Source organism: Ammospiza nelsoni, chromosome 3 (assembly GCF_027579445.1).
Source record: "Ammospiza nelsoni isolate bAmmNel1 chromosome 3, bAmmNel1.pri, whole genome shotgun sequence".
NCBI lineage: Eukaryota > Metazoa > Chordata > Aves > Passeriformes > Passerellidae > Ammospiza > Ammospiza nelsoni.
Window position 1 is genome coordinate 61,696,544 of NC_080635.1, and position 25,661 is coordinate 61,722,204.

Here is a 25,661-nt window from a genome sequence, read left to right on the forward strand (position 1 = left end):
GTTCACTCATTGTTTTTTGCTGCTTCAATGGGTTAAAGTGCCTATTACTGGTAAGTATTCTATGAGCAATGGGGAGAACTACAAATCCTGAGATGATTTGAAATGTGTGTGATTTGGTATGGGTAACACTACAATAAAAAGTGACTGCTGCATGTCGTTCACCTTGTTAGGCAGATTAGTGAGGCATAAATTAGGTACTGAAGTTAGCAACTCGGGTGACAGTTCAAAGAGTCAAGTTTCTCAGGAGATTTAATTCCAGAGGACATTAATAGTGTTTACATTTTGGTGTAATTGTAGAAAATCCAACCCCTGGGGAGTCCATTTTTATTCTTAGAGCGTTTTGCCTCCTAATCTAGATCCTTTGCAAGGAAAGTGGTAAACTGATTTCAAAGAAGTTTAGGGGGGGTTGACTACCCACTTCTCGTTTCAGTAGCTACTTAGATTAGAATTTTTCTTCCTCTGTAAATTCATGTGATCTAATAATTTCTATTTTGAATAAAATTACTATTTCACAGAAGGGATTGACAATATGCAGCTGACCTCATGCAGCTTTGACCTATGGTTTTGATATGAGAATTCTTGTAGCACAGAGAGCGTTATAAGGAACTTCTTTGCTTACACAGGGCAAAAAGTTGTGACTAAAACAGCACAGTCAACTCAAGTTTTATTTGTCTACTAAAAGGCCTGAGTTAAAATGACCACTCTGTAGTGCTGATTCATCTTCTAAAGTGGAGGTGGTGTTCTGAAGTGGTGGTATAATTACTTCTCTTTTTTAGTGGGTTTTCAAGTCACTTTTTGTTGACTTTACACAAATTATGTACTGATACCACTATGAAATTATTCTAATTTATTGTTTAAGGTGTAATATTGCTATTGATATGTATTAGCCCTTAAAAAGTTACTTTGCTCGATAGAGTCTGGAATTTCCAAGTACATTAATGTCATAAAGTTTTGTAGTGTCAAATAAAATGCCCCTCAGACATCTTTATTACTGGATGAAGGATTGCAGACTTTTGTATGTGTTTGCTGTTAAATTTTTTTTATGTACTTCACAGTATTTATGTGCTGGAGAGTAAGTGCTTTGCCTCTTCAGAAATTAGAGATGTTTTTGAAGGAAAAGGTTCAAAATAGATGTTGATATGTATAGCAGCAGGTTTTACTGCTCTGTGGGTACATAATGCACTGATTTCTTGTGAATACAGATGAAAATCACAGCGCAACAGCTGAGTCCAGCCGACTCCTGGATGTCCCTCGTTACCTCTGCGAAGGCACAGAATCCCCGTACCAGACTGGGCAGCTGCACCCTGCCATCAGGGTGGCTGATCTCCTGCAGCATATTAACCTAATGAAGACCTCTGACAGCTATGGATTTAAAGAGGAGTATGAGGTGAGATCTCCAGCGGTGGGTCTTTGCTAGGAAAAATCGCTTTGAAATGGGCAGCCTTTTGTTTGCATTGTATTGCAGAAGGATGGAACTAAATGACATGGGTTTAAGTGAAAAACAGATTAACAGGCTTAAGATTCTCATATATGTAACCCAAAAGTGAAAAGGAAATGGAATCCAGTGGTTTGGGCCTTTACAATAGCCTGGTAGAAAATCCCTGTGTGTTCCCTAGGGTATAAAAAGAATCTTTTTGACATATTGTAAGACGTTGCCACTCTTTTGTTGCTAGTCTTTAGTGGAAATGCTGTAATTAGTTATGTGAGCTATTTTTAGTGCAGATCTCCTGGATTAGGTTAAAGAAAAGAATTTGACCTGCCTGGTTTTCCAAGAAGCATTGACTAGAAGCACTCTCCTGGTTTATTTTAGCATCTCAGTAGGGCAATAGTGGGACAGCTCCAGTTGAGAAGCAGTAAAAAGATAATAAGGATAGTAATGTCTTGAAGTTCTAATTAAACCTGCCTGAGCATGTCTATTTACAGCTTTAATGTTAAAATGGAAGCAAGAAATTCCCAGCCCTGGAGGCAGAAGATGAGTACAGATTCATTTGGCTTCTGATCTCTGAGTCTGTTGTGATTCTTAGGGATTAGAATATCAGGCAGGACACACAGTAAAGATGGGAATGGGACTGCTAAGGTTGCTCACAATACAGCTAGGTTTACAATGAGTTTTCTCTGAGTAAGCAATCTCTTCTGACACAGTTTTCAACCTTCTCTCCTTTCTGCAGCTGTCTCTACTGTAAACATAAGAACTGGAATAAATAAATGTGTGGTTTTTAAAAGAATATTATGCTCTTTTCCTCTCTTTTACTTAAACATGCTTTGTTATGCTCTGCCTAACTTCAAGGCTAAGACCATGTGTCAGCCACTACTCTGGGGGGAGGGTGGTCCCTGATACTGTATCAGGTGTTTTCCTGCTTGCTACTTCTTCTATATCTATACATGACATCTGTTCCCTGCTTTGGGCTTCTCACTGTGCATTTAAGTTCTGATTCCATGGCTACTGTGTATTTTCTGGAGATAACTTACCCAGGATAAGAGATCATCTGGAAGGAAGGAGTAGCATAGACCTACAACAGCAGTAAAATATCTACGGGCAATGAAGAAAAAGCCGAGGAGAAATAAAAGCTGCTTCTATCAATACTGAGAGATCAAAGTCTTAAGAGTTCAAAAATGTAGAATAATTTTGCTAGTGACTAGAGGTAGGGATATGAGGAAAGGCAAAAAGAACAATGAACATTGGCAGAGGAGAGTTCCTGATGTCTCTGTAGGAAGGAAAGATGTTTCACTAAGTAATGTGGAAAGCAATGTAATGCTGTAGTAAACGGGCTCCATATTACACCACCCTGTAAGAAGAGCAAACAGTATCTCTGTGCTTTCTCAGTTTACTGTCATTCCTCCATAGCAAGGACACATAAGCAAGTTTAGCCTTCTGGCAATTACAGGATTTGAAATCCCTGTGGAGTTCCTCAGTGAGTCAGAGAGACAGAGGCTCCTTCTTCTCTAGATATTTCTGTACCATGGCACTGCCTGGGTGACCAGGGCAGGCGAGCAGAGCTGAACTGACTTTATGGTGGGGCAGTTCTTTTAAACTGTTATTTTTGGAGATAAATTAATGGTCAGAATGTTTTCTTTCGGAACATTTTTATTTATAGAGTTTCTTTGAGGGGCAGTCAGCTTCTTGGGATGTCGCTAAGAAGGATCAAAACAGAACAAAGAACCGCTATGGAAACATTATAGCATGTGAGTATCGTGAGCGATAACTCTACTCGTGTGTTACTCTCTCTCTTCCTTTGCAAGTCTCCAGTGGCACAGCTGCTGAATACCTGCGGTGGAGAAGCAGAACAGTGCCTTTCTCAGCTTTTTCTTTTTTGTTGTTGTTGTTCTTCACAGTTCAACTTTCTTCCTTTTATAACTCAGGCTGAATTTCACATTTGCATCTCTGTTGTGCAAGCTGTGGTAAGCATATATCAGCAACACGCTGGCACTCATTTGGGTGTTGATTCTGTTTGTTTGCAATTTGTATTGTTTTACCCATGCAATGGAACACGCAGGAATCACCGTGCCTGGGAAGTCCCTGAATGGGCAGATTTGTCATCGAATCCCAAGTGCATTGCTAACTCCTTTGTCTTGATTCCATTAATGTCTCACTATGAACTTGAGCAGGCTTGGGTTGGAAGTGAGGAAACAGTAATCAGCATTTTTGGTTTTCTAGATTACCAACAATGGAGCTGATGTTGAAAGGGACTTTGAGCAAGTAACCTGGTTTCTTTGTGTCTTTTTAACCTCTTGTGACAGTGCCAATAACTTTCAGCTGCGCTTAGTGAAATGTAGTGAAGGTTTTTTGAAGTAATTGCAGCCCTCAGACAAAATGGTTCTTTGTATTTCTGTGTAAACAATTTGTATTTAAGGATTATAAATTGTGAGGCACTTATGCCAGCTGATTTTGGTTTTCTAGATGACTTGCCATTAATATTTTACTTAAAAATCACACTTCAAAAAGGCTCCGTAACCACTTGGTTTTTGCAGATGACCACTCCAGGGTGATTTTGCAACCTGTTGAAGATGATCCATCTTCAGATTACATTAATGCCAACTACATAGATGTGAGTGGAATGTACAGCTTTCTCCCTCTCAATTTGCCAGCTTCTCTATGTGAAATTATTGCATGTTATGCTACAAAATTATTGAAAGCTTTCTTTTATTAAGAACAAATGTACACTTTCCTTGTTCTACGTCCTAGTACTCACTGACATTGTTGTGCTTTCTTTCACATCTGACTTTGGTTTGGGCTGTAGATTTGGCTGTACAGGGATGTAAGTACCACTATATGTGAATAACAGCATCCTATTGTAAATATTTGATATAGATATTGTTATTAATTACTTTCTTCTTCTATTTTTATCAGTTGATAACTATGCATGCCTCATCTAATTTATCTCATCTGTTCCTTTAAAAAATTTATTTTCTGTGTGAATATTTTTGTACCTGTTTTGAGAAGATAATTTAGCCTTTTAGCTTAGCCCTGAATATTATTGGATGTTAGGTAACTCAGATGAGCCTATCTGTTAAAGAGAATTTGCTGTTGACATTTTTTAGTGGTCATTTTGGCCACTAGCTTTTCTTTTCCCCTTCCAATGTATATGTAAGAAGCTAGATAATAGGCTGCACTGTAGTTCTTTGAAAATATACCTGTGGAGTAGTCATAATATGTGTTTAGTAAAAAAAGGAGGGATAATGACATATGTAGGTTGGGGGGGTTGTTTATTTGTTTATTTTTAACAATTTTTTAGACAAGGAATATTTAGCTGGCATTTGCTTTAAGGTGATAATTTAGGTATTACAAAGTATATACACAAACACACACACATATATATATATATTTTGACATGGAAATTTCCTCACTTCTGCAAAAAAATCTCTAAAATTTGAAATTCCATACTTTAATCAAAATACAAAATCATTTATAAAATTTAAAAACTGATCCAAATTCTGCCAGGCAATTTGACTAACACAATATGACTTTTCTGTAATTACCACCTTAGGAATAAACAAGTTGTTACATTCAAATTAATTCCAAAGCCATTTGGAAGATAGTGGAATAGTTATGACAAGTGTTTTTGAAATCCATGGCTTCCATTGGTTTTCTTTATAATTGCACCTTAGTAGTTTTCTTGACCACTTTTAGTTGATAAGTTATTTAAGACCCTTTTGACTTTCCAGGATATAATGATTTAGCTCCAGATATATTTCTGTCTTTTTTATTTGGATATTTTTACATGGCAATCTCTGTGAAATGATAGGCCTGTGATATTTTGCCTGGGGCCTGAAACAAGAAAACTCTCACAGATTTTTAATAATTCCCTGAGGATATTGATTTTCTTTTTTAGGAGTGAATTGAATCTCATTAGAAGCAGGCAACAAAGTTACAAGTTAAAATTGTCATTTTACAATTTTTAAGTGACACTTTTATCTTCTTCTCAAAAGCATTACTGAGTGTAAACCTGTCTAGCACAGGTTCTACTTCCATAATTTTAAGATGTGACTTGATATTAAGAACTTCAGGAGAAATTCTTTCATCATTTGATGCAATTTGGGTCTCCTGTAAAACCAAGAATAGGATATTCAAATGGTTTTTTAGAAGCCCCAGAGGAAGGTGCTCTCACTCTAGACAGGATAATGGAGCAGTCTGTGGAAAAGAATATAAACTCCTTGTGTACACTGAAATCCTTCACTTTAGTAGCATCTTGTGAATACCAGGAATCGAAGGGCCTGTACTCCCCTGTAATGCAATACTTGCAGCAAGTGGCCTAATAAAACTTAACCTAGAGAATAACTGGAGTTATAAACGTTTCCACATTGTGAAATTCAGTATTGTCTTCTCACCAGCAACACTAAACTTTCCTTCCTCTTTTGTAGCTAAATTGCTGGCACTGGTCAAAGTATACTCTGAATTATTTCTTCAAGAGCAGTAGCTCTTTGTCTTGTGGTTTTTATGTGGACAATTAGTGCTGCTAGCATTGGCATAGATCCAGCTATCTGGAAAGGCTTAGCTCTGTAGCATTATCTATTTACCTATATATATGTGTGTGTGTGTAGAACAGTGTATATACTTGTGTGTATCATGCCCACTGTAATTGATGCACACTTTGTACAGTCAAGCAGATTTCACTGCAGTAGAACCTTGATTCTGTGCACACACCAATGTGTTTGTCCCCATTAGTTAGGCCTGAGGCACATCCCTGTTTGTGCCTTACAGTGTCTCTAAAAAGACAAAAGGTGTGTAGTTTTTCATATTGGCTAAGGTGGGAACACAGATCAGCTGTGAGATAACGTGGTGGCAGAGAATTTTTATTAAATTTAAAATAAAAGCCCAAATATATACAGCTAGGGAAATAATGTCAATAGAAGACTCATTTTTAGATGCAAGGGACCAATCTAGAGTACTCCTTCCTGGTACACTACAATGTCTGTTCAAGTCAGATGTTCTTATTTTCATTTTATCTGTTGTCATTCAAACCTTTTCAATATTAACTGGGTTTTTAGGTTTTGAGCTTCATGATGCTCTTAAATATTGGTTTGTTCTAAAATGTTGTCTAGATGTAAGGATTCTGTAGTATCCTTATGCTTTTATTTTCCACTCTTGGTTCCTAATATGGTACTCAAACCAACTTATATTGCTGTTTTAGGGATATCAGAGACCAAGTCACTACATTGCAACCCAAGGTAAGGATCTGCCAGCTTTAATCAAATCAAACAATTGTTCTCTGTAGAGTTCCACAGTGTTTTGGTAAAATAGAAGTAGAAGAAAGTAAAGCATACCCAGTATTGTGAGTTGTCATCTTGTGTTATGGTAAATTAACATAGTATGTTTGGGTGGAATGTGAATAAATTCAAAAATTGCACTAATGTATCATGTTAATTAGCTATTGAGCAAATCTGTCAGTGATAAATTCAGCTGATAAAGTCAGAACCTACTGCCATGATTTCCAATTATGAAGATGAATAGAGAAAAGAGACATGAACAGAGAAGAGAACAGTTTCAAACTGCCTTGAGGCATTTTTCTTTTCATATTATGTTTTATTTTTCTGTCTACAACTTGGCCCAGGATGCAGTGAAGATAGTAATGATAAATTAAACTCTTTCAGAAAATCTGGGTAAAGTAATGCCAGAGGACAAAAATTCTTTGTACAAAGGAGTGAGGCAAATCTTTGTCATATAACACCCTACTAATAAAAAGGGGTGCTAGAGAAAAAAAAAAGAATTTATATTTTTTTTGTTTGTATTTCTGATAGAATACCTCACAATGAGGAAAACCAAATAGATTAGTCTAAGATTGCACTGAAATATCAGAGGCTATGATTTAAAGTAAAAATAATTAGATTTGGGTTCTACCATTATTTGATCTGTCAGCATAATCAGATAGCTGTCTGGAAATATCCTATAATTTGTCCCTCAGTTAACTGTAGGTGCACATAGGAAAGTCAAAGTAAAACCTTATTTTAAAGCAGGATGCTTAGAGTTCTGACCTTATTTGTTTTTTATTTTTGTGTAAGTGCTGCCTAAATAGATCTCTACATGGCATTAAGTCTACATTTGTATTTTACTTCTGTTTTACTATGCAAATCATTGCACATAATAGTGTGTAAAGGAGAGAAAAATTTATTACTGCTTTTGTGTGCAGCCTTTGATATAGCATAGGAAAGACTATGTTTTGAGTCTTCAAATGTGGTACTTAAGATTAGTTGGTGTGCTTGGCGATGTTAGGTTTATAGTTGGACTTGATGATGTTAAAGGTCTTTTCCAGATAATTCTGTGATTATATACTGTACACTGTCTATTGTATACAGTAATATTTATAGTACTGCTGGATGGTGGTAAAGGAGCTCTTTTGGAGACTGTTTTAACAGCGTACATGCCTCTGTCACTCAACTGAACATGTCTCTGCAGCAGTGCAAGAAGCAAAACATAAACATGTGCTTCTCATTGCCTCACAGAAAAGTATTTTAGTTAGTTTAAATACACTTCAGGGGGAAGTGTCTGGCTCAGTGCCTGCTTGTGCATCCGTGCTTGCCAGGAAGTGGATAGCAAGCGCGGAGTATCTGTACCAGCACCCTCCTGCCTGATACTTCACTCTGGCATGGGCATCTCCTTGGTGAGCACCTGAAGAAACTCATTCTCAACACATTATATTTAACAAATGTAAAACAAAACTGGAAGTGTAACTATAAATGCAGTCACACATTGCTGTGTCCTTGTAGTTCTCAAGCAACTTCTGTCATTTTGCTGCATGAAACACCTGCCATTATTTCCTTTCAAGTGGTAATTCAGTTAAATTGAGAATATCCAGCACTGGTTAGAAGTAACAGTATAATCTGGAAACCGGCACAATGGCAGGATGATGTGGTTTCACAAAATTTTCTTCTCTGAGTTAATGTGCTCACATGCATCAGCTCTGAAACACACTGGATTTTATTCTTAGCACTCACTTTGACTGCTATTTTTTTGCAGAATATTACCTGGATTTTTTTCTTACAGGTCCAGTTCATGAGACTGTTTATGACTTTTGGAGAATGATATGGCAGGAGCAATCAGCTTGTGTTGTGATGGTCACAAATTTAGTGGAAGTAGGAAGAGTAAGTTTTTGGATTTGTTTTTCTTTTAATGCTGCAAGTGTAAAGAAAAAAAAACCTCTGGCAAGGCATACTATGGGCAGAATGTAGAAGGGTCTGGTGAAGGGCAGCCGTGCATCCTAAGGGGCCAAGGGGAAGGAGTCCAGGCAGTGTTGCAGTTATGGTATTGTCTAAAAACAACTTCTGAAAACTCATGCTGTGTTGCTTTCATGCGTAGTGGAAAATTGTCTGAATCCAAAATGTATATTTCAGCAGAATTGATTTGTATAGCATCACTCAGATGAGAAGAGTAGTAGAGGAAATGTGCTTCTATATCAGTGGCTAGAAACCAGCAAATTATTTACAGTTTAACAGTAATACATACCTCAGGGAAGTCTATAAGGTATCTGGGATTACTTGCAACAGTTTGATTATGGGTACAAAATGCAGCTCAATTTAGCATAAGTGGAAATATATTCCACAGCTCAGCACTAAAGAAAGTACAAATGCTCATTTAGAAGTGAATTTGGCACCTGAATGCAGCTGTGTAAAGCAATGGAAACTCCTTGTAGCTAGTGCTTAACTTGACATAACAGCCACTAGCCATGACAGGCCACATGGATGCGCAGTCATTTTGGAAATAGATGCGATGTAATGCAGTACATGCAGTACAGTATCCTCAAGCTTTTCTTTTCCCTTGGTGTAAAATCATACCCATTTTTTTATTTAGGTCAAGTGTTACAAGTACTGGCCTGATGACACTGAAGTTTATGGGGACTTCAAAGTGACTTGTGTAGAGGTGGAGCCCCTGGCGGAATATGTTGTCAGGACCTTCACTCTGGGAAGGGTGAGCACGTTTTCAAAGGGCTTGGCAAAATACTGTTTCCTGGTAGCAAGGAGGATGAAAGGCTATGCTGATGTTTCTGTGGAATACCAAATCCCTCTGGCTTGTTAGCTAGGCCACAATGTAGGCAGCCTTACCTTACCATGGGAGTTATGCATTGCATCAGTGCTACCCAAGCATGCATCTCACTGTGGGACTTTGAATTTCCCCAAAAATGTCAGCTGTTGCCATCCCCTTCTGAAAGTCACCCCTTCTCCACAGTCACACTTCTGAGCTAAACTCAAGTACCAGATTATGAGTCATGCCTGCTGTTCATCCCTTAGCCCTCTGTTCTGACCACTTCTGAGTCACTCAATCAAAGGACAAATTCTGTGAATACTTTATGTGATACAGTTGTGGTCTTATGCTAAATCATATTTGCCTTTAAATGTAGCAGGCCCTTGCCCTAGTTAGCAAAACTTCTGAAAATCAATGTGAAATGCATCGAAGTCTATTAGAAAAATATCTTCAGCACAGCAAAACTAGCATACCTAATATCTAAAGTGAAAATTACAAACTTCAACATTAAAATAACATCTCTAAGCTTCTATGGATCATTGCTTTAAATAATTGATGAAATGATGAAAACTGCATGTAGATTCTACCAATATGTGTGATCATTATTTGAGCTAGATAATACCTAGTCTATGAAATACTTCGAATTTCATAACCTTTTTTTTTTGCCTTTTACAGAGAGGCTACAATGAAATCCGTGAAGTTAAACAGTTTCATTTCACTGGCTGGCCAGACCATGGAGTTCCTTACAATGCCACAGGACTGCTTTCCTTTATACGGAGAGTCAAATTATCCAACCCTCCTAGTGCGGGGCCTATTGTTGTCCATTGCAGGTGCGTACCAAAGGCATAGCTTTGTATTTTTCACAACTGTTTATATGTGTATTTACAGCAGTCTCTTCTGAAGCATCCATCATTTTGAAGTGCTCTGTTTTTGTTTTTCCCTTTTTGAATTGCCTAATTCACACTGCAGTAGGATTTGGCTGTCTACAGCAATGTTTGAAAAAAACCAGATTCTTTTCTTAAATAGAATAGTCTGAGATTTTCTTTTCCCTGCACCAGCTGCACCAACTAAATCACGATACTTCAGGCTATCATGTTAGGTAGCCTTCAACAATTTTGTGACAGCATTTGAGAATGAATGTAGATACATCTGCTTTGATAGCTTGGTGTTGCATATAATGTCCTAACAGATTATTAATTTAAAGCAAAGTAAGCAACTAGATGTTGAAAGATGGAATGAGGTTAGTGGCAACAAATACAGAAGGTTTCTCCTGTGCAGATTTTGCAAGGTTATGTTGTTGGGACACCATCCTTTGGCAAATAGAATTTGCTTTCTACAAATGTTTGATTTACCTAAGTATTTTAGTCAAATGTTTAATTACATTTTGTAGATAAAGTTACTCAGCCTTTACAGATTACAATAATTCACTGTGCAAAAATTGTCCTGAGCTTTATGTAAAGCCAAAATAAATCATAAGTGAATCTTCTGGATATTGTTAAATGTGCTGTCTGAACAAGCTTGGAACTTGCCTGGTAAAACATACATTTGAGTTTCTTATTGTAATAGATCATTTAAAAATCGTTCTTAGTCTTATTAAAGAAAAACAAGATCTATAATATTCTGAAGTGCATAAGTTTAATCAATCTTCAGATTTCAGTTAAACTAACTTTTTTAATTTAAGTATTGATCTGGGTGATAAAAGGAATAAACTTTTTTTTTGCTGTTACTTAGTGAATCAAATGTGATAGAAAATTTTTGTTTTGAACACATCAAAAGATTTAAAGGACATTATGATGAGAAGGAGAGAATATAAAAATTAGATAGTGGTTGTGATAAGAAATTGAATGATTTTGTGCAATTCTCTCAATAATGGTTGTGAAGTTTGTGGATGTTTTTCTGGGGCTATTCCTAACAGTATTTACTGATTCTTTTCAGTGCTGGTGCTGGACGGACAGGCTGTTATATTGTGATTGATATCATGTTGGATATGGCAGAAAGAGAAGGGGTTGTGGATATCTACAACTGTGTCAAAGCTCTGCGGTCCCGGCGCATCAACATGGTACAAACTGAGGTACAGCAGTTTGCCTTTGAAGCACCTGATGCTTTTTGAAACGTTCTGGGTCAGGATTTCACTGTGACACTGCAAAGTGAACAGGTGGTGGCCCTGTTGAGGGGGTGCCTCCACTGGGGACAATTGCAGAGTGTAAAAGCACCCAGAACCAGGGTGGTGCAACAAATGTGGCAACTCTTGTAGTCTGCACAGAAACAAGTGCCCTCCTAACTAGGTAACAAAAGGAAAGAAAGAAGGACTTTTCAGGGAAGACCTTACCTTAGGCATATCTGGGATATCTCTCCCCAGCTCTGGTATTAGCAATCCCAGGATCCCAAAGGTGGAATTTCAGCAGGCTGACACTTTTTTTAGACAAACCTCAGTCACTTTATCTATAAATTGACTGGTGAACTTTATGTCCATTTCACACTCTCTTTTCAATTCTGTTTTTGTTTTCTTTATTAACCTTGCTGCGAATCTTTTCCATATTTTTACTCTTGGTCTTTTAATACACCTTCAGCAGCTTCACAATAAAACCATTGCCTTAGGAATAAAGTTCTAACAGCTCCCACTCTGCCACCAGAGTACCACTGAGCTTCCAAAGAAACACAGGCGATTGGTTTATATTAGCAAATTACCTGAAGTGGTTCACCACTTCTCTCTCTTGCCCTCTATAAGGACATGTACCTGAGATGTTATTTCACCTGTGACCTCATGGTAATCTCTGCAGATGGCAGCCAAACATGTCAGTGTAATTTGGTGCAGTTTTTATTCCATGCTGCAACTTATGCCAATAGGTTGAACCTGTCAATGAACAATAGATGGTCCTGGTCAACTACTCCTGCTACAGGCCCATTAACCTTTGGGAAGTGCAAGGGGTGGAGTGTTTCAGTGTGACTCCTTTAACCCTCCCAGTCTAATCTGCACTTGCATGTGAATTAACACATCTACTATTATTCCTTTCTCTCCCTTTTGCCTCTTACCTCTCACCTTTTCTCAGATGTTCATGCTTGCATAGCAAAACACACTGTCATTGCATCAAGTTCTTGTGATGGTCATACAATCAACAATAGCTCCATAGCTGTATGGATAAGGCTATGGAGCCAGAAGATGACTGTGGTCATTGCACATGTGCTGCTTTTACAGGCACATGTTAAATTTTGTGCTTTTAAGGGCCTTGTTGCACAATAGCTACGTGAGGCTGGTGCAGTTCTAGAAAAGGTTTACATCTATTGCTCTCAGGGTGAGTAAATATAATGGGCATTTTGTGTAAAAATTGACAGGAGGCCTAACTGAAATAGTAATGCAGTTATCTAGGACTCAGGCTCTCACAAGGAAAGTTAATAAAAATGAGAAGAATTGGTGCTTCTGTTTGAACTCACTGGAATTTATTATTGGCCTAGAGCCAAGTATGAGGCAACTGATGCACTAGCTTGCACATGCATAAGGAGAATGCAGCATGCCAAAGACTTGCTAATCACACTAGTAGTGCTTGAAGCAATTTACACTTTCTACTAACATCAGAAGCTTAAAAGCTATTTTAAAAAATTGATAAAGCAAACAAGCCTTTGGCATATGCACAGAAACCCACAAGCACTACAAGAAAACTGGAAATCTCTTAAATAAATTACTATCCCTGTTCTGTTAAGTTTTACTGAATTTAAATTGGTCCTGAAGGAAACATCCTTGTTCACTGCACCTCAGTAAGAACAAGACTGTTTATATTAAAGCATTATTTAATGTATTGATGGACAGTACTTTGAATGGGTTTAAGAATGTGAAGTAGGCCTGTTTATGCTAAAAGAAGGAAAGGATCTGTTGGTTTTAAATGGTTGCAATTTTTGTTTCTTTTCCTAATTTGACAGGAGCAGTACATCTTTATTCACGATGCCATTCTAGAAGCTTGCCTGTGTGGAGAAACTGCCATTCCTGTCTGTGAATTCAAAGCTGCTTATTTTGATATGATTAGAATAGACTCTCAGACAAACTCTTCGCATCTCAAAGATGAGTTTCAGGTATTCACAGTTCCTACTAACTCTTGATGTGACAACAATTTTTTTGCCTCTAGATACATTTAAAGCACCCATGTTTATGTGCTTCACAAAGTTGTTTTAAATACAGAATATCCTCCTTTTAATAAAATTGTAGTAAATATCATTCTGAAATAAAGACCAGTGAGTTGGAGCCAGAGAGAGTTCTGGCTTGCATTTGCACATTTAAGGCATAGCTTTTTAGAGCTCCAAAGTATCCTCTTTGTTTTATTCCTTTCTGAAGGGACGGTGTCACGTGGAATGTGTTCAGTGGTACATGGAGTGCCTTTAATACCCGCAGCTTCACCCCCCCTTGCAAAGCCCCAGAATGTCCAACAAACAGAGAAGAGCTTGCATTTACTAATGTCTTCTTGCTAATGCCTCGTGTTTTCTCGTATTGCAATATTTTACAGTAAAACCTGGGGCTCCTGAGTCCCATGTGTTTTAGCTCAGCGTGCTAAAACAAGCGTCCTCTTTCCCTTAGACCCTGAATTCTGTGACCCCTCGCCTGCAGGCAGAGGACTGCAGCATCGCCTGCTTGCCAAGGAACCACGACAAGAACCGCTTCATGGATATGCTGCCACCTGACAGATGTCTGCCTTTCTTAATTACTATTGATGGGGAGAGCAGCAACTACATCAATGCTGCTCTTATGGACGTAAGAGACTACCTTCTTTGTCTGCATAGCGTGCTATGGAAAGCCCTGTAATGTGAGAGAGAGCACTTGCTGGCTTAAGAAAGGGTAATTCTGTGGCTGCAGTGCCCAGTAAAACAGTCCTAATGAGGAAGGGTTGGGGGGAGAAGATAAAAAGCCCCACCAGCTTCTGTTTTTGTTCAGAAGGTTAGTTATCTTTAGTCTTTGGCATCCTTGTGGGACCCACTGGAAATCTCACCTTTTTAATGGCATTATATAAAGCTCTAGTGTCCAGACCTCCAAATCTCAAATCTCAGCAGGATCTCAAAAATCTGCTGTTTGTTAGGAAGTAAATGTTATATATCTGAACATGAGGTTACTATCACTTTTTCATAAAAAAGTCTTTCTATACTGAGGCGGGAGCAACAGAGGAAGAAAAAATGGTTTTCTTGGCATGTTTGGGTATAGAGTATAGGATTCAGGAGTTTGGTTATATTTTGAGTAGCTGCTCTTTAAAGTTGAAGTCTGAGTAACAGAAGTACTGTCAGGGGAAAAGGGGAATTAATGGGAAAAATGGAGTTGAACCTGCTTATATTTGTCTGAGCAATAAAGCAGTTCATGTGCTTCCAGACACCTTCCTGTGCCTCCCATTAGCGTTTCCAAAGTTAGGCCCCTAAAGCCACTTTTACAGTAAATGCTTAAATAAGTGGCCTGATTTCCAGGAGCATCTCCCCTTCTTCAAAAATGAAATGCTATCAGAAACTGCCATGTCAAGGAGAGATGCTGAAATAAAATGGCAAATAGCAGCAGAAATCATCAACACTGATTGGTATAGTCATCCTTGAGTTCTGCCTGAGCTAGGGCAGGAAACAAACTAATAGCAAAATGCAGTCCCTAATCTCACAACCAGCTTATTGTGTCAAAAAAAAAAAAAATAGAGGAGTAGTGTGTGTAAGACCAATGTATCACTGGGGGCTGAACAGATGAATTAGAGCAGTGAACAGAATTCTGGCAGCAAAAATTGTTTAGAATTGCAGTTAAAATGGCATTAAGCACCTGGATAAAATTGATGTGCTATGAACCAGCCAACAAAGCTGCATTGAGGAGTGTGGTTTGGGGTGAAAGAAAGGCAACACAGGCTGTGGGGGGCCGGAGGACTCTTGAGTGTGCAACAGCAGGCAGAACATGAGCCAAGCGTATATTAATGGATTGGCAATCAGAGGCAAATTAGAAAAGGCAGAAATGGTACTAATAAAAGGAAAAACAACAGCAGAAATAAAAGATATTATATTACAATGAAGGCATATAACAAGGTTACAAGTAAAAGGTTAAAATTTTGGGTAACGCAATCTTTTTTTTTTTTGCCTTTTCTCTTCTGACGGTTTATTTTAAGACTGATTTATTCAGAGAAGAGGAACTACTCCTGGACAAGAAAAAGTGATTTCAATAACAAAACTGAAAGAGGAACTTGCCCCTTATCTTTCTTTGGAGAAACATGATAAATTATGGGAAAGAGGGTTAGGAAAACGTCAGCTAGGACTTGTTTTATTTCTTAAAAGTACAAGGAAAGAATAAGAATTGGTTGTCCCTGTGTTGTCCCTGGGCAGTTCTAGGAAGTGGGACATGAACTGCTAGTACCCCAACATCCTTCCTGCATTAGAAAAAGTAAAAAAAATCTATATTAATAAAATCAGCCACCTCCTTAATCTCTTGTCAAGCAAGTACTGATGTTAAAGACATTAACAACAAGTTCTTGGAAGGTATGTCGATACATTGTGCGTAATGATCCCTTAGATCAATCTTCAAATAAGCAAGCTTCCACAGCAAAAGTGGTTTATCTGCCCTACCAGGTCTTTCTCCTGGGTTAATTTACTTTTCCATGGACGGTTACAAATTGCCTGCAAAAGACTTCTGATCTCTCCTCTTCTGCTTGCTGCTCATAATACATCCACAGCAGGAAAGTAGCCCTTCCACTGTTAGCTGCATCTCAGTTACGTGCAAGGCTGGGAGTCCCTATTTGCAGTTGTGTGTAACACAGCATACAGAAAATGGAACCTGTGGTTATGGCAGGAAATAGGATTTTGCTGTTGAACTTATGCTTTCTGCTGGAAATGGGTCCCAGTGATCCCAAAAGTCAGTTCTGTGGGTGTCCCTGTGGCTGTGCAGTGTGAAACAGACTTTGGGATTGAGCTTAGTGCAGTGGCAGAGTTCACATAAACGCTGTTCTGGAGAGGGTGACCTTCTGAGACCTCTGCAGCCCTCTCTGCATCACTGGGTGAAGGTTCCCTGCTGGGCTCCTGGACACAGAACCTAGAGCAGTTTCCTCAACTCAACAGAGCCACAAAGAACATATTCAGTGCCCAGAGCATATCTGAGTGTAAAAACACAGGGCTTGTTCTGTAACCAAGAAGAAGGCAGACCTGAGCAGAGTAACCTCTTTGTCTTTATTGGAGATGATAATATGTTTTTAACATTTACATCCTCAGTGATATATGAAGCAACTGCTCTCACATCTTTTTTCCATTTTTATGTTTTGTTCTGTTTCAGTAGAATTCAAGTACTTCCCATAGTGGTACTAACAAAATTGATTGCCTTTACAGAGCTACAGGCAGCCGGCAGCTTTTATCGTCACACAACATCCTTTACCAAACACTGTGAAAGATTTCTGGAGATTAGTGTACGACTATGGCTGTACTTCTCTTGTGATGTTAAATGAAGTCGACTTAGCACAGGTTAGTTTGGAGCTCGAGTTTTCCATGTACCGTCACATGCTTTAATCGTTCTGGATTAACCACATAATGAAAATGTGGAGCAGTGCATGACTTTACAATTATTCTCTGCTCTACAGCAACTAATCAACACTAGTTGCTCAGTAAAGGTTAGATGAGATGTCTGCAGTGGAATAAGGCAATGCTTGAGTTGTAATTTACCATTTAACTATGGATGTTTTGCTCTGTCACAGGGTTGCCCACAATACTGGCCCGAGGAAGGGATACTGCGGTACGGCCCCATCCAAGTAGAATGCATGTCGTGCTCCATGGACTGCGACGTCATAAACAGAATTTTCAGGATATGCAATCTAACAAGAGTAAGGATTATTCTAACAAAATGTGACAGAAAAATATTTCATTTTTCATGCTCTCTTGGCTCTTGTGCTTTTTAATTTTTAATAATAGTAAAGTACTAATGTTCGTAAGACATTATCCAGAAAAAAGTCAGTCAAGTATCAGTATCTAATACTGATTTCTAGTACTTTTCTACAGCTGCAGTACTTTTCTGGAATAAGCAGAGAGAGCTTTAAGGTGAATGGATGTTGTTCTGAGACATTCATCCCTGATGTGTGAGAAGTATTCTGTATTCTGTTTGGTGTACAGTAAAAGAAATATCTCTGTAATGAATGTGTATTGACAGGTATTAAGTTCTTAGCTTTGGTAAAATGTTTTCTGTGGTGAATCACGAACAGAAACACTGAGGCTGATTTTACAACCAGCACCTTGTCAGCCTAAGTTGTGAAAACCACAACAGGAAAGGCAGACTGTGGCACCCTGCAAAGCAGAGTGTGATAAAACCCTGAAAATTCCTCTGCCTCTAGTGGGTTCTGCCACCACTGTGCCTCAACCTACAGTTATCATCTTTTTCTCAACTCCAGTAGCAGTGCCACTCTTGCATTTTAGTCAGCTCTTTCATACCTTAGACCATCTTATCTTTTTATTGTCTCATAGTGTTCCACACTCTTGCAGCATCTTCTTAAACTCTGCCATACAGTGTTTCCTCTTTAGCTCACCTCTATGAATTGCTTATTTATATTTCCCACCACAAAATGTTACAGACACTTGTGCCACCAGTCTATGCACAATTAACCAGCAATCCCTATTTTACTTACCATGACTGCTTTTTATGATTCATCCAATACTGAACTTATCATGATTTCTAGTGTATCTTGAGTATATGTTTAACTCTCATTAATCTTGAAAGATAACTGTGGGGAAAAATAATTACTGTGTACACAAAGATCTTTCATGTGTTTTGTTTTATTTTTGTTTTCTTTTATTTTTGTCACATTTTCATTTATCAGAGGGCAAAGATAATTTTCCATGTGGCTAGTAGTTTTTTTTTTTTTTTTTTTTTGCTAATATTCAGAATTACAAAAAACATTTTCAGCTGTTTTTGGAAACTACAGGAAACAAAGGTGTGGGCACACTGGCAAATATTACGCCATAGCGCTTTTTTCTTGTATTTTGAGACTTCCTCTTTTTTTTTTTCTTATTTTATTTTTTTCCATTTCTTCTTTTTTTATGATGATTTGATTTTCTACTCTTCTCTTTGTCTCCTATGTCCTTTTGCTCATAAGCCTTGCTTTTAAAAATCTCTCTGCTCTGTTGTTACTTTTCTAAAATCCACATTCCTACTTGTCATCTTCAGCTTCAAGAAAGTAGATAGAGTATTTATTCTTCCTGTTATTGGGGCTTTTCTTGTGACAGTCAAATTCTATTCAAAGCTCTCCCTGTGTCACATCTAGCACGTGGAAGGCTCAGAGACTGGCAGCAAGGCTGTCATGATTATTATAGTCTGTCACAAAGGGAAGACTTCAAGGACAGTAATCATGTTTGTGCACCAGTATTACTTGTTGTTCATTTTTAATGGGGTCAGATCTTGAGTAGGGGCCAAATGTATCTCCCTCTATTTCTGCGAGTCTAAGAATTTAATAGTGATGTTTTAAATTGATTGATTGCTAAGCAATCTTGGCATATGGAATCTAGGGTATTTGTTGATTTAGAATTCAGGACAGGTTACATTTGTGATCAATAAACTGTGATGTGGTCTTCAATACAGTTTCCTTTTTTACCCTTTTCTGACATTTTCCTTTAGCTCAGGTGGTAGAAATTCCAGGAGGCCATACCATGCAATGTACACACCTTAAAATCTCCATAATATAAACACCTAGGTTTCATGCTAGTTTTATGCTTTGGTTTCCTAAACCAAGATGTAAAGGTGCCATTTTGACCTAAATCTCTTTGATTTTCCTCAGCCACAAGAGGGCTATCTGATGGTGCAGCAATTCCAGTATTTGGGATGGGCTTCTCATAGAGATGTACCAGCTTCCAAGAGATCCTTCCTGAAGTTAATTCTCCAGGTTGAAAAATGGCAAGAGGAATGTGAAGAAGGGGAGGGCCGGACCATCATCCATTGCCTGTGAGTAACTTGGAGAAAGTCAACTGCTGCTCTTCAAATAAATTCTTATAAATGAATTCTTGGTTTTAATTTAAACAGTGTTATTATGGATACCTTCTTTTGCACCTGCACCTGTTACTTTTCTAATGAAAAAAAAAAAAAAAAAGAAGTACTGCTGCCTATCACTGTAGGCTTTTGTTCAGCCTTTGGATTTTTCTGTGTCAGGTCAAGGAACGAGTATTTTGAGTGTGATACTACAGTGATACTGTGTATACTGTCACCTGTGCATAATAGCATGATTTTCAGGTGCAAGACATGTACAGATCTATTTCTTCTGCCTGGTTTCAGTAAGGAAGTCTTTTATAGGTGCCAAATTGGGGGATTTTATGTCTGTTTTGCACAGAATTTGCTACATTTTTTCTCAAAAGGGAAACCTACAGTATCTTGAGAGATTTAAACTGAAAACTATGGATATATGAAATCTGAAAAAAAGCTCTATTACAGCACACCATACTAAAACTATTGTTAGTAAATGGCTGCTGGCTGCTTACCTGACACCTAAATGGGAATTAGTTTGGGAGTTTTGAAAAGATGGTATCTTCTTCTCCCTAAGCAGAGAGTAGTCAATCTGTCTCCTTACTCTGAAGAAAAGACCTCTGTTTAAATGTTCAGATTTAACTAGTGACCTGTTTCTGCTTATACCACTTCAAAATTAATAATTTTAATTTAAAATTACCTACCTTAATTTCTTTGAAATTAGATTAAAATAGTTCAGAAGTGTCCCCAAAGGTCAACAAGTTATTAAATCAGTGATGCCTTAGCATATCTGGTTGAATAATCCTCATTTCATAAGTTAAGTGAGTGTCTTTCCAGAAGTAAGTGGAAAATGTACTTGGCATTGAATTTGTTTTAATTATTTCTAACTACTTGCCCTTGAATTTAGGTTTAGGGGTTTTTTTTAAATTATTTCTACTGCATGTGTAATTTAGACTTAAAACATAGTTGGGCAGCATGATGTGCTGTAAGGGCAGAATTCAAAAGCAGTAATTGAGAGGAAGGTCAGAAAAAGTAAATGTCTTAGACCAAACCCCCTGGAGCTGCAAAGAGATTGCTCAAGTCTGGTCTCCCTCTGGGACTCAGGAATCACTCATGCTTACAGAGGGAAAGAACTGAAATGAGTGCTATTTTGAAAGAACTGAAATGGAAGTTTTGGATGCTGTCTTAGGCCACAGTGGCACTTAACTCTCTTTTCCTTGCATACAGAAACGGCGGTGGCCGGAGCGGGATGTTCTGTGCCATCGGCATCGTGGTTGAGATGGTGAAAAGGCAGAATGTGGTGGACGTTTTCCACGCCGTGAAGACCTTGAGGAACAGCAAGCCCAACATGGTAGAAACTCCGGTAAGCACCAGCCCCGCAGGGTTCCTGCAAACTGCCAGGGAGCCAGAGGCTGCCTCGTTGCATGAGCTGTGTTTTCAGTCCTGTGCCCACAAAACCAGTGCAAACCTACTGTGGGCCAGAAGAAGAAAGGACAGCTACTGTGTAAATGCAAGTCAGCATCATGAGAGGACAGGCTAAGCATTTTACACTACCTTTCTCACCATTGTTGCATGCTTTCCACAGAAAGCATTCTGAGTTAACAGAATGCACTTTAATCTCCCAAAATAAGCCGGTGTGTTTGAAAGGAAGTTGCAGCAGGCTGCATTCACACAAGCTACCTTGAAATTTTAGAGAGCAAGGCATTTCTCCTTGGTAGAATTAAGCTGTGTAGTACAGATTCCTAGCTGGAGCTGTGAATATTTTGCCCCTTAGTAAAAACTGCTGCTTTGAAAGTTGTATTGAATACTGACAGTCTTTGTTACTCAGATATGTAGTAGTCAAAATGATACCTCAGAACTTTGAAATCAAACATTTGGATCTAGTATGTTGCAAACAAATATATAAAATCATTTAGGTTGGAAGAGACCCTTAAGATCATTGAATCCAACAGTTAAATAATAAACAATATAAACAATAAACTAATACAAACAATATGAGCCTGAATTAGCAAAACTGCAAAATTAAATATCCATACATACATTGCCAGAACTCAAAATAACATTGAATCTTCTGGTTAATATTTATGCACGCAGTATGAGTGCCTATCCATTTGAATGTTTGCCTCTCCAACAAAAACTGAATATTAAGGACTGGAAAGTCCTTAAAAACTTCTTCCACATAGATGTTTTTCCTTTTTGTAGGTGAATAAAAGCGGGTTATATAGTGTTTGGGAGTTCCTGCCATTTGAGTCTCACACTGCCAGCTGCCAGTGTCACTTTTCAGCCAGATGGCTGCCTACAGCATAAAAATCAGGAATGCCAATTGAAATTAAAAACATGTTTTAGTTAACGCATAGTGGAAATTGCTTCTGACCCTGTGAACTTGCATGTGGTGCAAAATGGCTGTATCTGCCTCTTCCCATATTCCCCTTTTTCAGGTGTCAGTGTTTGCCTAATATCAAATAGCTTCTGTGACATGATTCTCTTAATCATAATGCATCACTTGCATCCCTTGCCAGTGCATAAATACGGAAGATGGTTAATATGTTAACAAATAGAACATGCTGTGGCAGCAGAGACACTGAGCTAGGTATTGCTGCTTTTGCTGCACATGCTTTGCATTCTCCTGTGCCATAGATATCTGAGACACAACATATTGAATTGCTGCCTGAGTTTCAGTTCACTGCTGTCAAGAAAACAGGTCAGATCACATGGAAATTTTTTTGTGTCACTCTAAAGGGAGGCTGAGGTAAATTGTGTTTGTTTTTGATAAATGCTCCACAAACTTGTATTGCATTTCAAAATAGTCCTGAATTCCACTGCAGCTTTACACTGAAGTTGCTGTATTTTTTTTAGTTATGTGTTTGTACTGTATGGATTTTTACTCAGAACTCTTGAACAGCAGAATCTGTTGAGCTGTTAGTTAGAAAACAAACCAGGAAAACCACTATATAGCAGTGTCATGTGCCCTACATTCACCAACAGGATCAGATAACAATGAGCAGTGCAATAAAGCCTTTAAGACATCTCCACAACTTCCTGTTAGTGCATCACACTGTCTTCCCGTGAAAACAAAAATAAATCACAAGGGCAGATTTCATTTTTCAAGTCCTAAGGACAATAGACATCAAATTAATTTCCTTGGTTTTATTTCTTCCTCCTCTTCCCCTCTCCTCTCTCCTTCCTCATCTCTGTCTCCCAGTATCAGCTCTCAACAGCAGAACTGTTGAGGAGAAATAATAACCACAATGAGATTTTTGAATTCTTTTTTAAATGTTCATCTGATCTTTTGGATGCCACATCAATGGGACTGTACCAATGGGCTCTGGACACAGGGCTGCTTGGGGTCCTGCACCAGTTGCTGCTCAATATCAGCTAACTCAAGTAGAAGTGGTGTATCAGAGTCAAGGTGCTTTTGCTGCAAGAATGCTCTGACTGAGACGAGAGCTTTTCATGTTTGATATACCAATTCAGAGACTGAAAAAATCAGAGAAGCACATCATTACTTTCCATGGCCAGGGTCCTTTTCCCCTTCTTTGGTTAGGCTGAGTTTTTAAATCACAGCTGTAATGTACTTGTGTAATAGGGGGGAAAAATAGAAAATCCAAGCCTGTCTGGTTTACTAGTTAGCAAAGAATGTTCTTGGTTATAGATATTGCTGCTAAGGTTTTAGATTTTAATGTAACTTTTTTTTCTGTTCCCCCTTAAAGGAGCAATATCGTTTCTGCTATGATGTTGCACTGGAGTACCTGGAATCCTCTTAGTCGGAAAGGATGTGACGAAGTTCACCAAATATATGAATCTCAATAAGCTGTTTTGACAACAGTTCTTGATCCTGTGAAGAAAGATTTTAGAGGAAGAGGGGGGTGGGAGGGATTTTAAATTTTAAATGCAAAGTATTTTTCTTATGAAGTTGTGTATCTTAATAAAAGAACTCAATCTGTTTCTATGCTTGTATACAGTATGAACATTTAGTGCCACATAAATACTATTTAATGAAAAGCAGAGTCAGAAGAGATTTGCTCAGATTAGGACCTTCTCGTGTGTGTATATGCAGCCGTCTCTCAGATACAGTAGAGCGACCATCTGTTGCATGTATCAATATTTCCTATATGGTATTAATTTTTTTCTTTTTGATACATTGTTAAAGTACAATAACAGTGCAGATTGATAGTAAGGTTCATTCTTTATACGTTTCAAGTGTTGCATATATATATTATATATAGTCAAAGAAAAACTGGCTTATTTTGTTTTAATGTGCAATGATGGCTGGATCACATAAAGATCTTTATAAAGAAACTTAAACATAAGCCAAAGACTCAAGTGTAAATATGTCTATATGGAGAAAGCACATGTATTTATTGTTTACTTGCATTCCTTTTTTGATGGCTGAAAAAAAGAAGAATCATTTTTCTTGAAGAAAGCTTTTTTTGCTGAAATCAAGTGTAAACAATTTTTGTAGTTTATTTTTTGTATGTTTTAGTGTAAGTAGAAGACATACTTTTTATGCATAGACCAAGAAACATTGGTATAGTGGTTTTGTTGTGTACATGCTTGTGGTTCAAATTCATGTAAACAACTTGATTATAGAAGGTCTTTAAGTACAGGACCAAAATATAAACATTTTCCTGAAAATGTATAGTTTTTCACAGTTGCATTAGTTAAGGACTAATAAAAAAATATGTAAGGAAGTGCACACTTTAAAATGGCCTTGCCTATGACTTGCACAATATTGGAAGAAATTTTTAAGATCCATTAAAAATTGTACAGGAACCAATTGTTTTAAAAATATTGAAGCACAGATGAACAGGAGAACTGTGACACAAATAGATGGGTCTGCATATACCCTTCTGGGTAAAAAAGTATTTGTTTAGGAAATTGTAAAATTAAGCAATGTTTAATTTGATGTTTACAAACATGTAAGCTTTGCTTCCAAGAAAGCAAAATTTGAATAAACCAATGCCAGATTCTGATTATAGTTGTGGTGTACAAAATATTACTTTGCTTTTACTTAGCTTGCATTTATTTCTTCACAATGTTTTCTCTATGTTACAGCTAAAGTAATTCCAGTCTCTTCTTGGTCATTTTTAGAACAGACAGTAAAATGCTATGGTGCTTTTAAATATTCTGTAAAGTAAGAATGAACTAAATTTTTATTTAAAGATTTTTTTTTCCCTACCTTGATATCCTCTCATTTACTGTCCTCTTTAAGGAGTCATTCTTGTCTGAAAGCCCAATATATTTGGATAAGGAAAAATCTCAAAAGGAAATTGTATTATTTTTCATCCTGGTGCTTCAGGAATTATGTCATAAGACTGCATGTCCTCTGTATGTCCTAAATTTCATCCTTCAGATACATGGAATTACCCATTCAACACTATAAACAGCAGAGAAATGTTTAGAGAAACACTGCTTCTCAGATTTTTTTAGTGCCTCCATCTGTACTGCATAGCTCCACCTCTTTCAAATCTAAACCACTTTTTTTTTTGTTTAGGTTTGGGGGGTTTTTTGGTTTTTTTTTTTCCCCAGTGACACCCACTGTTGATTCCTAGTTATGTACGGCAAGATAAATTAATAAGGTTTGAAACATTTACTGAGTCTGGCTTCTTAATACTCAAATTACCCTATTTTTTCTTCTGCCATACTGGAAAGTGGAGTATAAATTACATGCTTTGCAATGTTCTTAGCTTTCCCTGTGAGGAAATGGCATTCACCTAACTTTGGCAGTCAAAGTGCTGGGTCTGTTACCTCGAGCTGTCTGTCTGGTCACCACCTTTTGTGGAAACAACACGCCCGATGCATCCTGCCTGTTAGACGTCTGTCTGGCACTAAATGATTTTGACTGTGGAAAAATCTTCCTCTGTTGTCTGAGAGGATGTTGAGAAGACTGGTCTAGAAGTCTAGATTAATTTTGTGACAGGAGAGATGAGTAGCTCTTGGGGTTGTAGAAGGCAAAAACCACATTCTGTACTGCCCAGAACGATATTTATGTTTTGGGTGGAGTTTTACTTATGCAGAGCTTATTTGTTTGGGACATTGGGGTCCATCCCCATCAGAATTTCATGATCCTGGTTAAGACCTTTGAGTCCAGTTTCCCCTGGACATTAAGCATGACTGGTAAAAGTGCCAGTGTTAATCCTGGCATTGCAGCATACTAAGCCTGCACAAGACTCCTCCTTGGGAGCATCCCCCTTGGCTAGAAGAGATTATAGCTGCCGCTGGTCATTCTGCAGAGGGGAACTCTGCCAGGGTTCAAAGACTCTGAGAGTCTCATAATTTCTGTAA

General features: G+C 37.9%; 1 protein-coding gene across 3 annotated transcripts in view; it reads left to right on the plus strand.

Annotated features, from left to right (window-relative positions):
• PTPRK (protein tyrosine phosphatase receptor type K) overlaps positions 1-24,354 on the plus strand; it is a 383,296-nt gene extending 358,942 nt beyond the window's left edge. For 2 of the 3 annotated variants that reach the window (XM_059467956.1, XM_059467957.1), the window contains exons 16-30: positions 1,203-1,387; positions 3,096-3,183; positions 3,970-4,046; positions 6,630-6,666; positions 8,480-8,577; positions 9,284-9,400; positions 10,130-10,284; positions 11,390-11,525; positions 13,370-13,519; positions 14,019-14,192; positions 16,769-16,900; positions 17,131-17,256; positions 19,198-19,361; positions 20,604-20,739; positions 23,087-24,354. In XM_059467956.1, coding sequence (XP_059323939.1) covers positions 1,203-1,387; positions 3,096-3,183; positions 3,970-4,046; positions 6,630-6,666; positions 8,480-8,577; positions 9,284-9,400; positions 10,130-10,284; positions 11,390-11,525; positions 13,370-13,519; positions 14,019-14,192; positions 16,769-16,900; positions 17,131-17,256; positions 19,198-19,361; positions 20,604-20,739; positions 23,087-23,140 — 1,829 coding nt within the window. In that variant the 3' untranslated portion in view covers positions 23,141-24,354. Of the gene's footprint in view, positions 1-1,202; positions 1,388-3,095; positions 3,184-3,969; positions 4,047-4,238; positions 4,257-6,629; positions 6,667-8,479; positions 8,578-9,283; positions 9,401-10,129; positions 10,285-11,389; positions 11,526-13,369; positions 13,520-14,018; positions 14,193-16,768; positions 16,901-17,130; positions 17,257-19,197; positions 19,362-20,603; positions 20,740-23,086 lie in introns of all 3 variants that reach the window. The other variant, XM_059467955.1, reaches the window with a different exon arrangement.
• The last annotated feature ends 1,307 nt before the right edge of the window (positions 24,355-25,661 follow it).